This window comes from Petaurus breviceps, unplaced genomic scaffold (genome assembly GCF_028583685.1).
Source record: "Petaurus breviceps papuanus isolate PSGF00001 unplaced genomic scaffold, PetGlider_PUasm1.0 582, whole genome shotgun sequence".
NCBI lineage: Eukaryota > Metazoa > Chordata > Mammalia > Diprotodontia > Petauridae > Petaurus > Petaurus breviceps.
The window spans coordinates 13043346-13058278 of record NW_027186390.1 but is presented as its reverse complement, the minus strand read 5'-3'; the positions used below and the strand labels follow the sequence as shown (position 1 = coordinate 13058278).

At 43.4% G+C, this 14933-nt stretch overlaps 1 protein-coding gene and 1 long non-coding RNA gene across 3 annotated transcripts in view; one reads left to right on the top strand and one right to left on the bottom strand.

The window, feature by feature from the left end:
• Window positions 1-2146, top strand: part of GMDS (GDP-mannose 4,6-dehydratase) — a 799941-nt gene extending 797795 nt beyond the window's left edge. For both annotated transcript variants that reach the window (XM_069103602.1, XM_069103600.1), the window contains 2 exons: window positions 805-873; window positions 1604-2146. In XM_069103602.1, coding sequence (XP_068959703.1) covers window positions 805-873; window positions 1604-1613 — 79 coding nt within the window. In that variant the 3' untranslated portion in view covers window positions 1614-2146. The remainder of the gene's footprint in view (window positions 1-804; window positions 874-1603) is intronic.
• The window catches only part of LOC138173559 (uncharacterized), a 57513-nt gene that overhangs the window by 14256 nt on the left and 28324 nt on the right, over window positions 1-14933 (bottom strand). The window lies entirely within an intron of this gene.

Here is a 14933-nt window from a genome sequence, read left to right as displayed (position 1 = left end):
GGACACGAGACTGCGAATACTGACCAAGCTCAGGACATGCTCGTTTCTAATATTTTATGGGGGGGGGGGGGAGAGAGAAGGAGAAGGAATGTTGATTTCTTTCTGTTTTGCTAAAGAGGTTCAATAATTCGAAACAGTTCTCACAGTAGCGTCCATGACAACTTAATGTACAAAAAAAAAAATCACCATTAAAGCATCAATAGGACTTGATGGGGGGAGTGGGGAGAGGAGGCGAGGGAGAGTGGGAAAGAGGTTGGGGGAGGGAGGGCGAGGGGATTGATTGCTTTTTATGGTTTTTAAATGGCCTGTGCAGTGTATTCTTAAATGCAACTTCCAGATGATTTATAGGTCCATGAGCCTCAACTGAAATTGCACCACGGGAGCAAAAAATGGAGGAGGGAGAGGAGGAAAAAAAGGAAACTGAAGTCTGGGCTTGTAGACTACGGCGTGAAAAAATTATGCTGCAGCCTAGAAACGTGTATGGACTTTGCGAGCGAGGGATTGGGAACAGTGGTGGCAGGCTGGGTCTCCTCCTCCTCCTCCTCCTCCTCCTCCTCCTCCTTTCTCCCTGTAAACTGCAACCTGTTAGGGGGCCAGGCCGGAGAGCTCAGAGGCTCGTTAGCCAACAAATTGTAGGGACTACTGGGAGGGCGAGCTGGGGAGCCTGGGGGTGGGGAAGAGGAAGGACCAAGATGCTTTAGATTAGAAGCCAGGCCGGCAGTAGCCTGAATCGCTCGTTGCAGCAAGGACAGATGCACAGCACCACAACCCAGGAGTTTCTCTTTCTCATTTCCTTTTGCACAGGATTTTCTGCAAGGAGACTGCACCAAAGCAAAACAAAAACTACATTGGAAACCCCGGGTCGCTTTTGATGTAAGTGTCTGTTTTGTGATGAAATGTTCTTTTTCATCCTGCTAGGGGAAGGGAGGGGGAGGGAGAGAAAAGCAAAAAGTGGGGAGGAGAAGGGACATGGACAAAGTCATAGCTGGACTTAGGGATGTGTTTTTCAGGCGGCTGGTGATATTTTAAAAGAGGTCACGGCTAATTTTCTGAGCATTTGAAGGCATAATAGTTGCCTGTGCCTTCCTTAAGTTCTGCTGCGGATGCAAACACCGGCATAGAATTCAAAATTATCTTTTCAAAAGAAGAAAAGAGAAACTATCCTACAGAATACTGAAGCCTTGATTGGAGACTGTCAATTTTGGGAAGCTCCCCCATGACCCGAAAATGGACTAGCTTGTCCTGTGTTCCTTTCTATAAGGAATACATTTTCCTCGACTCTTCCTGGAGCCCTGGGCTTGTATGTAGTTGTTGGTTCCTTCCTCTTACACATTGTAGCAATCATCTTTTTACAAATAGTACTATTCCCACAGAGTAGGGTATGTTTCTTCATCTCTTTTCTGTACACTATCGACCTAAGAAGCCAGGGCTCTGGAAGGATAAGCATTGGTGGAGTAAGGAAAGGGCCTGCCTAGGGGAAGAGAGTTGGGAGAAAATTGAAACAGACTGGCGGGACTGCCCAGACGAATTCTGGGGTTGGGATGGGCCAGAGAGTGTTGGAATAGAAGGTTAGCACATCGACTGTCTCTCTTCCCGCCTGCAGGAACTGGTGAAAGAGATGGTCGAGGCTGATGTGGCCCTCATGAAGCACAACCCCAATGCCTAAGCTGACTTCAGGTCCCCATCGGGGCAGCTGTTCTCCTGAAGAGATATGATCACCTTAGCTAACCCTCAGGAGGGTTAGGGTGGAGGGTTTGTTTTTCCCTTGTAATCAATTGGTGGAGGGCATCTGACTGCAGGAGGGGGACTGATAATTGATGTGGTAGAAGACAGGAAGATTTAGTCACATCTGACACTGATTTTTCCCCCCAGTTCTCCGATGCCTTTGATTGTCTCCTTGTCTGGAAGAAAAAAAAAAAAAGAACCTTTCACTCCCAGAAAGACTGTAAAATCGAAACTGTGACCACTCCAATGCTTGGTTCCACATTATCTCATTATAGATGTTTCATCTGAAGGATTTTATGTAATTGGTAGGATGGTTAATCACAGATCATTCATTTTACTTAAAATTATGTTGTAAGACAACAGAAATTATGGGGCCTTTAAATTGTGTTCTTTTTTCTTATTAAACTGGTCTTTCTACAAACCAGGATCAAGAGAGTATTGTTTTCTCCAACTCCCAAGTGAAAATCAACAAAACAAAAGCCTATTCACACGCCCCTCCATATCATTTTGTTCATTTGAATACCCTTACCATTATCTCTTCAATTTCATTCTCTTAATATGTAACAAGTCAAACTTTCCCCTGCCCTTCGCCTTGAAGTTCTTCCCCTGGACAGCCTTCTTCCACTTGTAACTCTTTAAATTTCAGTCATTTGTTACTATAACTCAAAAAGTACAAAAAGCCATTTCCTGACCTGGCTAACTGAGTCCTGAGCAACTGGAAAGCCAGGCAAAGGGGCCAGAGAGGTTTTCAAACCAAACCAAAGGCAGTATTCCTAGGGATTTTTTTCTAGTGACAATAAGCTCAGCTCTATCCAGCCACAGTCAGAACCCAGTTCCTGCAGAAGTGAACCATTCACATTCCATCCTGTTTCTGCTTACTATAATTAGACCCCATAAGAGAGTTTGAACCATCTCAAAAAATGGCTTAAGAAAATTGGGGGGGGGGGAAGAAAAAGAAAAAACTTAAAGGTAAGTAAATATTGTTGGAAAATGTTGTGCCAAAGTAGCCAGGTTATCCAGAGGTCATGAAGGCAATACATTTCTCTTTGGTCTAGATTTTGGATTTTTCATGTATCTATTATTTTCACCCCTTTTCTCATCATTGTAGTCCCTCCGCCTTCCGATAAAACGGATTCTAGTTTATCAGTCTAAGTGACAAGATCCGAGCATTGCCTAGAGCCACAGTTTATTACACGGGCTCCTAGATTCATTGTTTAAGTTCGTAGACAGTATGCACTGTTTATGTAGCTTTCTTGGTTTTATATATATGTGCAGTGAATATATACATACATGCCCACAGTACATATATACACATATATGTACACAGGAAAACACGGAAATATTAAAGTAATCGTATATCAATGTAGAAGTCATTGAAATATTGAAATATATGTATATGAAACTTCTATACACATTCATGTAAAATGGATGTCTACTCTCATATACCTCTATAAAAACACAGGTATGTATATCTTAAGTATATATGTACATGTATATATGTTTCTGGAACTGTGATACATATTATGTGATACAGCCTTATGAAAAATAAGGACCAAAGACTAAACACCATCAATATGCTCCCAACAAAGTAATATCAAAGTTTATAAGAAAAGTCTTAATTAACATAATCATTTGTTTATGAGACAAAACTATTTCTGAATATATTCAGGGGGAACTTTATGATATGGAGAGGGAGGGGGTGGTAATGGAGGTGGGTGGGGAAAGTGACTGAACTGAGCTTTTAACAGTCCATGAGTAACCAGGCTGCAGAAGAAAGAGGGTTCTTTGTGTGCCTTCGTGAAAGGCAGCAGGCAGTCTCCAGAGGTGCAATGGAAAAAGTGTGTGCTTCGAAATGAGGTGGTTTCAGGGTTAGATGGAGCAGAACTGGGGCCGAGCTGTGCAGAACTGGGCTTTCAGGAGCAAGACCGGGGAACAGTGCGCTTCTCTCCATCCTGTGCAGAAGCTCCGTGGTTGTTAATTAGAAACAGATGGTTTCTTGAAGGCTGGTCCTACAGGACAGACTTTCAGAGATTGGTGTGTGTGTGTGTGTGTGTGTGTGTGTGTGTATTTGCGTGTCTGTCTGTCTACCCCTTTCCCTTTCTCCTTCCTCTCTGTCTTTCCCCTCTTCATCTCTTTCTCATTTCTGACACACAGTACATATCAATGTGCATTATTATTATATTATTGTTCCACACAGGTGTACAGGTTCCCATTTTATTTTAACACTCCTCAAAGTTCCCTCTCTTTACCTATCCTCTCATTATCACTATACATAGTTTCCATCCTCTGTACAAATGAATAAGGAATCGTCTGGCTTCCCAGTGGCCCTATTTAATCCCAAGTGGGGGTATAGAGCAGAGGCAATATATTGTGGCTTTTTAGAACAATCCCAAAGCCATAATAAGCTTCCTCATTGAGGAAGAGATGAAATACAAAGCAAATTCTTAATGCAACAGTAGCAAAGCCATAATTTTAAATTATAGTTCTTAAAATGGACTATAACATTAGTTTTTGAAGGGAAAAAAACAGTTTACACAAGATGGATATCAGCAAAGTATTTTCGGATACGACCTTTTGTGCTTTCCTTTGGTCTCAATCCTGGTGGTCCTGTGGGGCTCTTTTGGTTTCATAGGCTCCCTGGAGGGAGAAGGGGATTTACAAAAAAGATCTTCCATATTTCTATTTTCTTTTTTTGTTCTGTGAGAAAAATTAATGTGGATAACCCCCATAAGAAAACTACTGCTAGATTTCTCTAATCCTAAATTAAAGAGAGAAGTCAGCTTCAGGGAGTTATCAAACCTTTTTCTTGGAAAACTCTTTAGACCCTGTTTAATGTAGCTTGTATTCCTCAATTTGTATTGAAGACTATGAAGGTGATGAGCAGTGTTAATTACCTTTTGAATTGTTAAAAGGTCAAGGAGGAAGCAGAGTGGGCTGGAAGCATCTTTTTCTCTTGGGACCTTTCAGTCTTACCTACCCTTTGACCTGCCTATGGTGATGAAGCTCTTGGGCTCTGTGATTGCTGGGATCATTTTTCAGTTCTAAGAAGTATAAGGACCCAGATACTTTTAAAGGGCCTTGGCTTAAGTAATTATGACCCAGTGGTCATAAGAATAATAAGCCTGTCATACTTTTGTAGCTATTTGGTAACAAAAGGAAATTATACATATATATATAATACATGTATGTGTATAAGTATATGAATTATATATATTCTAGTTGGGAGTTCTAAATAAAATATCAAAGTACTTTGGAAAAACAGGAGACTTTAATGAAATTCATCTCTAATAAAAAGTGGAGCCTCTTAAAGGTGTGCAAAAATTGCTTTGGACAAATCTGTACTTTACTTTAAACACAAACTAACACGGTATAAGCCAGTTCTGAGATGGTAACCTCTGGTGATTTGGATTGTTGTCTACCTTGCTTTTCTTCAGTTATTGGTGGCATAGGCACCATCTACCGCTTGAAAAGTTAGTAATTTGTCCTTAAATATGTTGTTGACAAATAAGTTGTCCTGAGAAATTACTCTAAAATACCTTATTTTTATTTATAACTTACAACTGCTTATTCCCACTTAGAGAATTCAGTACCCATGAATGGAAGTTCACACTTCATATATTTTCTGCAACCTGCCACACTATTTTCCCCATAAAGCAGACCATATTCCTGAAAACCAAGCATCGAGGAAACGAACTGTTCAGTACACATAGTAGCCATTCTGAGTGGAGGGTTCACACTTTAACAAAAGGATCTTACTTATATGTGTAAAATTTTGCATATGTTTATTTGTATTTGTGTTTTGCATGAGTATTCATGTTTTCACATTTTGTGTACACATTCAAATTGGCTATCTGCCCCCATTTCAAGGTTTTAATAATAGACATTTGGGAATTTTTTTAAAAAGAAGGAAATTAATGCAAAGATTTAAAAGCAAAACTAATTTTTCAAGTCTAAGCTCGCTAAGTCAATTGTTTGTCCTCTCTTCTTTAGCCTTCCCCCAACTATTACAGTCCCAAAATTGTTTCCATAACAAACAAACAGGAGGTGAGGGCCAATAGCTTGATTTCTTTGGGATGTCAAAACTGGAAGGAAGCTGCTCAGGTACAATAAGGTCCTAGGGCTTTTGGTGGGACTAGGAGGAGAACTCAGCAAAATGGGGGGGGGGGAGGTGGAGTGTTCATACTGTTGTTCCTAAGGCTGTTAAGAATAAAATAAAAGAGGGGCAGCTAAGTGGCTCAGTGAGTAGAGCACGGGCTCTGGAGTCAGGAGTACCTGAGTTCAAATCCAGCCTCAGACACTTAACACAAAAACTAGCCATGTGACCTTGGGCAAGTCACTTAACCCCAATTGTCCTCTAAAAAAGCAAAAAAAAAAAGAATAAAATAAAAGGGGAAAACAATGAAGGGCATTCCTGGAATCCTGTAGTGTCTGAGTAGTGTTTAAGTTGGGTCACATCTCAAGGAAGGAATAGGCAGGTTTTTTTCACTAATTACTCCCCTTCTCCAATCTAAATGGAGGCTCTACTTGGTCCCAAGACTACTAGGAAATGCAATGTTAGAAATAAAAAAGAGGGAGGAAGATGTTACAGAAGGTCATCTCACTCCCTCCCTTCCTGAACCTTTCTGAACAAGCCAGTTTTATGGATCAAAGAAGGTGGAGAATGTCTCTCCAACATTTTCCCTCCCATCCTGTTCATAAGAGGAAGGGGTGGTGGGGAGTCCTGGCATACAAGTACACACATATTGACACATCTGCACATGCAGTTTTTCTTTTAATCACCAACACCACCCCTACCCTGATAATCAATTTATTGAACTTTTTCTCTCTCTTTCTCTAGGCCCAGACCAGAGTTCCCCATTTGTACAACACTAAGAAGTCATGTAGGAATTGTGCTTGCAAAAGTTTTGAATGTCTAACATTGAGAATTATTGTAGCTATATCTCCAGGCAATTTCAACTCTTCCCATACCTCCCCCCTCCCATTCCCCTCTCTTATAGCTTGTCAGTACAAGAGGGCCTGTGCCGAGGGACTGAAAATCCTGAAACAGTAACAGCCTTGGATTAAAACTCCGTTGGCCTCTTCCTGGCGGCGCCTTGTATGCTGCCTCCCTAGCTTACAGCTCCAATGGCCTTGAAGAGGGGCAGCAAAGGAATGCCTGGCTGCTTCCTGCTCCCCACTAATATACTCCTCTTTCTCTGCCCAGTGAGCAGCTCCTTCCCTGTTCCCAAAAGAGATCCTACTTGGACCAATTGGATCTTTGGGGTACAAGATGGCTCCCTCTTTTGTGAGTCCTTTGGGCCTACCTCTCTACCTTGGGAAGGAATTGTGACAAGTCTCTGGGGAGAGGGAAATCTCTCAAAGTGAAAAGGGTTTGCCTGACCTGCCCCAGGGCTCGTTGGTCCTATCCAGCTACCTAGGTTCTCTACTTTTCCTCTAATCAGAGAGTTCACAAACTGCAGACATCCTAATTACAGACTTCCTTTATCTGTGAATACAAATGTATAGTCACTATATATGTATGGTCTACATATCAATATATGCACACTGACTGATTTGGTGTAGTGGGAAAAACCAATGGTCTCTATGCATGGCCCTGCCACTGTGTGACTTTATGATCTTGGGCAAGCCACTTAACTTTACTAGGAATTGATAAATCTGCCAAATGTGGGGAGTAGTCTAAGTGATCTCTGAAGTAACTTCTACCTCTAAAACAGTATGCCCAAAGGTGCATCCTCCAGCATATTTCTTGTTGTCTAACTTGCTTGTGGCTTATGGTTCATGCAGTGCCCATGTGAGTGTTGGGGAGAGGGCAGGGGGCTGCTATTTACAAACTCAATTTTCTTATTACTGAAGGGGACCCTGAATTACCCCCCAGCTACCCCAGCACTGACCCAAGGGGGTTGGGGATGGCCTGAGGAATTGATGCTTAATGAAATCCAAATCCAAAGTTCTGTCAATCACATTAATGGAAGTGCTCCCAAATACTCCCCACACCCGACCCCCACGTCTTGCCCCCTCCCCAAGATATGTGATATGCTCCCTACACTGAAACTAATAAGTGATTAGAAACGATTTTGAAGCCGGGGCCATAACCGACTGAATCAGATCGATTGGTAAACTGCTGAGGGAGGATAGTGAGCGGGAGATCTCGGGAGATCTCGGAGATAATGGCTTGGAGGGATCATCTTCACTATCCTACACTCCCTCCCCACTATCATCTCCTGACTTTTGTTGGATGTTGGAGGAGAGCCTAACCCAGACTGGAAGCTGACGGGCTCTTTGGACCAGACTCCCTGACTGGTGGGGTAGAAAGGGAGGACAGGTGACCATAGAGAAAGACGGAAGATGGTATGGCCAAGGGGTCAAATCCTTCTGGGATATTTTTAACTCTGGATGGCTGGGGAAGCGAATTACATATATCTTTCTCAAGATGCTTTCCCAGTAGCTGTCGGTCCCCAAAATGCTTAAAAGCAGCCCAGGATGAGGTGGGCCCAAGAGAAGAGGTACCCAGAGCTCGGGTGGACGGTCCTGGAGCCTAGATCAGCAGCATCAGTCGGCCCCTGCCCATCCATCCATTCCTGGCAAGCCTGGGCTGGGGAAAAAGATCGGGAAAACAGGGGGAAGCCGGACAGTCACTGGCAGAAGAGAAAGCAATGCTCGATTTTGGTTTTCGTTGTCGATCTTTTTCGAACTCCACCCCCCCCCCCCCCCCCATTTTTACACACAGTCTTGTAAATACTCTTCCAGCCAGCGTTTCTCTAATTTGGAGGTGAAAATAAGGTGATCCAGGAGGACAGAAAGTTTCGTCCTTTCACCATTCTTTGTGGGAATGCCAGGCTGAGGGCGTTCTTCAGAGTAAATGTGTGAAGCACTTTGCTGTTTGCCGTGGCGGTGTTTCTGTCCCTCCTCTGGCCCCTGGAGGCTTGTAGGACAGAGAAACTGGCGCGCGCTCTCCAGATCTCGGCACCAGACTGCAACCCACACCCACCCCAAGAGAGGCACACTCCTCCCCATCCCCTGCCTTGGGGAGCACCTCAGACTGGTGGGGCTACACAGTGTCCGTGTGTGTCCTTCATGCATGATAGTAGAACAAATAATCATCGGAACAGTGAAGCAGTGCCCCTCCCCCTCTCCCAGGGCTGCTGTCCTGTCCCTCACATTCGGGCTAAACAGTGGTAACGTGGTCATGAATCTTAGGGACTGTGCATTTAGTTCGGACTGAAGATTCCAAGACCTTGGTTCTTGATCCTGTAGCACCGGCCTCTCCCACCCCCACCCCCCACGAGCCTATTTGCCCCACGCCCAATAATCAGCAGGTAGTCTTTATTCTTTGCAACTTCCATCAAATTCACAAGCACAATAAATAATCCAGCTCCTAGTCTACACCTCCAGTTGCTCTAGAACACAAACTATCTCCACACCACATCTAGCCTTTAAAAATCAATTTTACCTTACCTGAGTGCCTGAATTACTATTTCGTTCTGTTAATTTTTTTAAACATCCCCCATCCCGGCGCCAATCAGAGGCTCTTGCTTCTAAACATCTGACCGCTTCTTAAATTGGAGTCTTGTATCCAGTTTGCACATTTACAATCTTAATATGCCCTGTGCACATCCCGAGCAGGGCCGTGGCCAGCTTTTATGTCGGAGGAAATTCGTCTGTCTTAAGAGTTAATGATTCTAAATGTGTTGGTTTTCCTGCTTTTCCCCCAGAGACTGGGGAGGGGGGGAGGGGGGAGGGGAGACTTCTGTAGTTTTATTATTTGTGGCCAAAATCCGTACAAAGCTAAATTGCATCGAGTCATATATTATCCTCTGTCCTCAACACTGAGATTTGTCTCCTCGTTGCTTCCCTTCCACCTTATTCCTCCCCTTATACTCTTGCCCGAAGCCCTACGTCTGCTTCCCGCCGCCCCCATCCTCCTTCATCCCCTCAGTCCCCTGACTGTGAAAGGTCAGGTGAAAGTCTCCAGCAGGTATGTCCCTAGCCGCTTGCCTCCCTAGCTCACAAATTGTTCTCTCCTGCCCACCCAAGTCGCTCCAAGCTGTGTTTACTTAAGGGGCAAAGCTGACTGCCAATTCCCATCTGGGAGACGACCTGGGATAGGTCTTTTCTCTGGATGGATGGGCACCTTCAGCAGTACTGTCGCAGGAGCTTGGAGGGGCCTTGAAAGGAGAGCCAAGAGAGTGCTACTCTGAGGACCGTGAATAGACAAGAACACAAAGCATTTAAAAGAACCTTCTTCTTTGACATAAGGGATGGAGGTATTGGGCTACCCTAAAGGAAATGGGGAGAGAAAGCGCTGAGCTCTTGGCTATGGGAACTATACCCTGGCATTCGGATGGCACAACCATATGCCAAGAAGCTTTAAGGACCCTGATCAGGAAAATTCCCAAAGGATACCTGGGTTGGTCTGCTTCGGGCTTGGAGCTTTTGCAGCCTGTCTTTGCAGTGGAGGGAAGAAGGACCATCCCAACATTCCCCTCCGTCAGGACCCTCTGAGTGGATTATAGCATGTTTCTCACTATAACTTACATTCGAACACCAAAATAAATTATGTATTTCTGTAATTAGAAAGCATCTCCAGGGCACAGAAACAACTTGGTGAGTTTTTAAGTCACAACGTCTCTTTCTGTGTCTAACGCAGTTTCCCCCCCTCCATTATTGTGCATGGACACCCATACTCTACTTCCTGAAGTAAGTCATTCACGAAGGGTCGCTTGATAGAAAGACGTGGAAACTCCAATTCCTACTGAATCGGGTATAATATGCTCAATATGCTGCAAATTTAAAATCAGTCAGGGAAAAAATCAAGTAAACAAAACAAACAAAAATAATGTAAAACAGAGGGTTCCCTCGGAGCCAGAGTAAGATTGAAAAGTAGTGAAGCAAAGTTAAGTCGAGCCTTATGTTCCTGTACACCTTTCTGAGAGCTTCCAATAAGGCAGATATGGTACATTTTCTTCAATTTTCCAGTACTACTCAGGTTGCCTAACATAGTCCTTCAGAGGCCCTCCTAGCCAACTGTTAGGATTGGAATGCCTTTCTTTAATTGTGCGTGGCTCCATTTCCCTCATCGGTCCCAGGACCAGAAAAGAAGAGAGCTGACCTTCAATCTGTTCGAGATATACCAAGCCTGAGCTGAACCGAGTTCTCTTTCTAAATGCCCCTTAAAGCAAAAACTGGAATTCCCGTGGGAAAGAGAAAAAGAGGGGCACATAGACGGAAGCCCAAACAGTCTCCCAAGTCTCGGTTCCCTAGCCTAATCCCAGGAACCGTTCCCGAAAATCGCAACCTCTCACGGAAAAACAGTATCTGTAAAATAAGACCTTCTCTGCGGCAGAAGTAAATTGCCGATTTAGGGTGGTCAGATCAAGTTAGGATATTTTAACGTCGGGGCCTGATTGGATGTGGGAGATGGGGAAGGGAAAAGAAATTGAGGGGAAGGAAAGAGATGAAGCAGTCGGAAACATATTGAGGGAAGAAGAGACAAAGACCCCAAAAGAAAAATTAGAAGAAAAAGAAGTAGTAGGGGAGAAGGAAAAAGATGGGAATTCATTTTTCATAAATTCTTTTTTGTGACTGCAATGCAACAATGAGAAAAAGCCAGTCTCATCATTGGAGGATTATTTGGATATTTGTTCTAAGGGCTCGGGTTTTCTGTTTACATAGGTCCGAGTGAAAACGCAATTAATAAAAACTCTGCGGCTAAACTACCTCCTGGTTATAAATCGAAATGGGAGCTATCAGAGAACAGGGATTTTTAAAGTTTATGTCTGGGGCCTTACGGCCAAGTTTTGGGTGTTTTTCTTTTCCTGCTGATTTGGCTATTGTCTCATTAAATTAGACTTCACTTGATAAAAAACAATCTCATTAGTTCCTTGCCTCCTTCCCCTCCTCCACCCTACTCCCACCAACCCCTGCCCCCCCCATTATTTCCTTCTCCTTACATCCACCCCCATTTCACCCTTCCAGGCTGCTAAATCGTGTGCTCAAGATTGTGACATCTTTTCTTGACCCTCTTGTCTCCTTCTGTGTCTCTGTTCTCTTGAAAAATGATTCAGCAGAGCTCTGATTGAATTTTATTCCTTCCTGACCTGGCCTGCTTTTATTACTTGGACACCATCAATCTCAGCTCTAACGCGACGTTTTGTTTATGACTCTGGAAAGAAACGAATGGCTTCATAAACCAGATCATAATTAAACTCGGAGAAGGAAAAGCAGAAGAGACGAAAATTGTTCCTTCCTGGTACTAAGTTAAGTGCACACAAATGGGAAAGGGCAGAAAGAAGAGAATGTTCCATTCTGAGGCCCAAGATTTTGGGGATCCCCCATCACCTCCTCCTAACCTCTTTCTAACTCGGACCACAGCACATCCCAACATTGGGAGGGAGGTGGCTCAACAGATGTCCGGGGTGAAAATCGTCACCCAGTCTTTTCCTAAAGTCACTTTATCAACATAAGAAGAAAGAAGGGAAGTTCTGGGGATATTTCTAATGTCCTGATCTGTTTCCCCTTTTCCCCCACCCCCCAATTACAAGAACAATTCAGGATTCAAGGGTTCTTTAGCGTACGGGGCCAATAGCCTCCACCTTTAAAAGGGGGGGGGGAGGCTTATCCTTTAAAACCTTAAAATGTCTCCCCCACCTTTGCCAATTAATCCCTAACTAGACCCATTGTATTGTATATGCTCAAGGAAACAATGACTCAAATCTGATTACCTCGGGAAAATAAAAAATTAGTTCTCCTAAAAGTTCAATTATTAATTACATAAAACTGTAGTTTCCATAAATAATTGTGAAATTGATGCATCTCTTCATTACAGAGATGGGAAATCATGCTAAAAAAATAGTTCGTGCCCTTCTATCTTGGCATCAATATTTCACATAGCTTATATTTTATAAACCAATGTATTTGCTCCCACACATTTAAAAATACATCTCTTGCTACATTCACTTTAAATACCTATTACATTAAAACCTCCTACAGTATATCTAATTTCAACACAGTAACTTCAAATACTTGTAATTCCCAAGAATATTATTTTACCCCAGTGCAGTCCACTTTAAAGGCATTTTACCTTATTGCTGAAAAGATACAAATCAGAACTTCAAAAACGATCAAAGCAGTATGTTTTCCCAATATTCATTCAAAATAAGGAAACTTTCTGTTTTATTTTTCTTAAATTAGTTGGTGGCTATTAGGGAGTAAAAGTAAATTCACTATTAGTGAGAAACAGAATCATGAAAAGAGATTAAACAAAGATTTAAAAAAGATTTTAAACAGATCTATGCAGGACTTTTGACTTTTAATCCAGGAACCTAACATTTTGCTTCTAAAATGTGATGGAGCCATCTTGTGTAGATAAAGCTTCACTGTGCATGCCCGCCTGTGTGTGATCTTCAAGTTCTTTAGTTTAAAAAACTCAAAATGAAGTAGGCAGCAATAGTTAATGAAACATAGTGCATTGGCCAAATATAAAAAAGAACCATCAGATGTCAGATCCAGTGATTATTTCCTAGGGTCTTGAAACTTAGTGAATCCACATACTTCCCCCCTACTCCTGTTTCTTTTAAAGTCAAAGAGGAAGGAGAGCGATCCTTATGGGATTTTTTCTGACTCTAGTCTAAAACCTCAAATTCCTTATAGAAGAGTTATCCTTTCTCTCTGCTCTGCGCAACTTCTCTGAGTGTTAGGTTGATAATCTAGTAATGGTGCTATCGATTCGCTTTTTTCACTTAGAAACCTGAAAGAAAACCCCTCTTCTCCTCTTTTCCAAAAAGCTGAGGCAAACTGACTACAGAGGCCGAATTCTTCACCTCTTGGAGCTGCTGCAACATCTCCTCACCTTCCTCTTCCTCCTCCTCTCTCCTCACCCGTCCCGCATCAAACCCTTGGTTCATTTGAAAAGGAAGACCACCAAGTTCGGTAGCTCCCTCCAAACTATACACACGCAAGAAAATTTCTAAGGTCTCCATAGCCAAAAACCAGTCATGGCCTCAGCCCCATGGTATTTTAAACTTGAGGAACAGATTGGACCTACAGCGGAAACAAGACACTCCTGGACTTATGTATGCGTGCGATTGCACACATATGTATATGTATGTGCCCCTGCCCGGGTGATAGCATTACTTCCTCAAAGGCGTGCAATCACAATCTATTCATCTATCTCTAGCACTCTAGCACGACCAAACCACTCTCACTTTGGCAAGTATAGCTTCCCTCTGTGAATTCGGCTAAAACATAAAATAAGCATCCTACCAGCACCTATAGCATCTGACCGAAATTAAAACGCAAGCGGAGGCCACGAAAACTGCAGGGCAGAGGGCAAATATATTAGGACTCTACTCCCACATGTAAAGACCCAGCGGAGGGAAGGCAGAGAGCCGCGCTGGCCCTAATGCAGGACAAGACATGCCTTTTCTGAGTTACTGTGGCGTGCACTGTCTCCTTAGAGGAAGGCCGGACGCAAAGTCTGCTCAGCTTTGGACGGCCTCAGGAAAAGTGATCCCTCACTCTGAAGCTGCAGCCGAGATTTCACAAGTCAATCTCTAAAACTCTCAGCATAAAGTAACGCTTGAAAATGGAAGGAAACTTATAGTGGAGACTTTTGTTTTGGTTCTTAAACTTTCCACTTGGTTGGCTGATCCCCGTTACTATTACTAGCATTGCTACTGCTTCCCTGTCCCCCTTCCTTTACCCCACCCTCCCCCAACGAAGCAAAGTCCAACTCTGTCGCACGTGAGGAATGAAATTTCTCTGACCTTTCCACCCCGTGCTGTGTTTCTAAATACACGTGTGTCTTCAAAACAAAAGGCGGCGAGTGATGAGTAAATAGTTAATAATAATACTCTGGGTCAGGGTGGAGGAGGGAGAGAGGGAATGAAAAGGAGAAGAGGAAAAAGGGCAGTTAGGGTTTCGGAAACAGGAGCGGAAGAAAGAGACAGACAGACAGAGACAGAGACAGACAGAGAGACCGCACCGAGTTTGCTTTTAGACTTGGGCAACAGGCAGGGGCTAAAAGCCTCAGGCAGCTTAGGTAGAAAGAATAATTATAACACACAGGTTCAAATATCGCCCGCGGCAACCCCTCCCCCCACCCCGTGTGTCTATGTGTGTCTCTTTCTCTCAGTCTCTCTCATACATACACACGCACACACGCACACACACACACACACACACACACTTTCGACATAAGCCTCAGACAC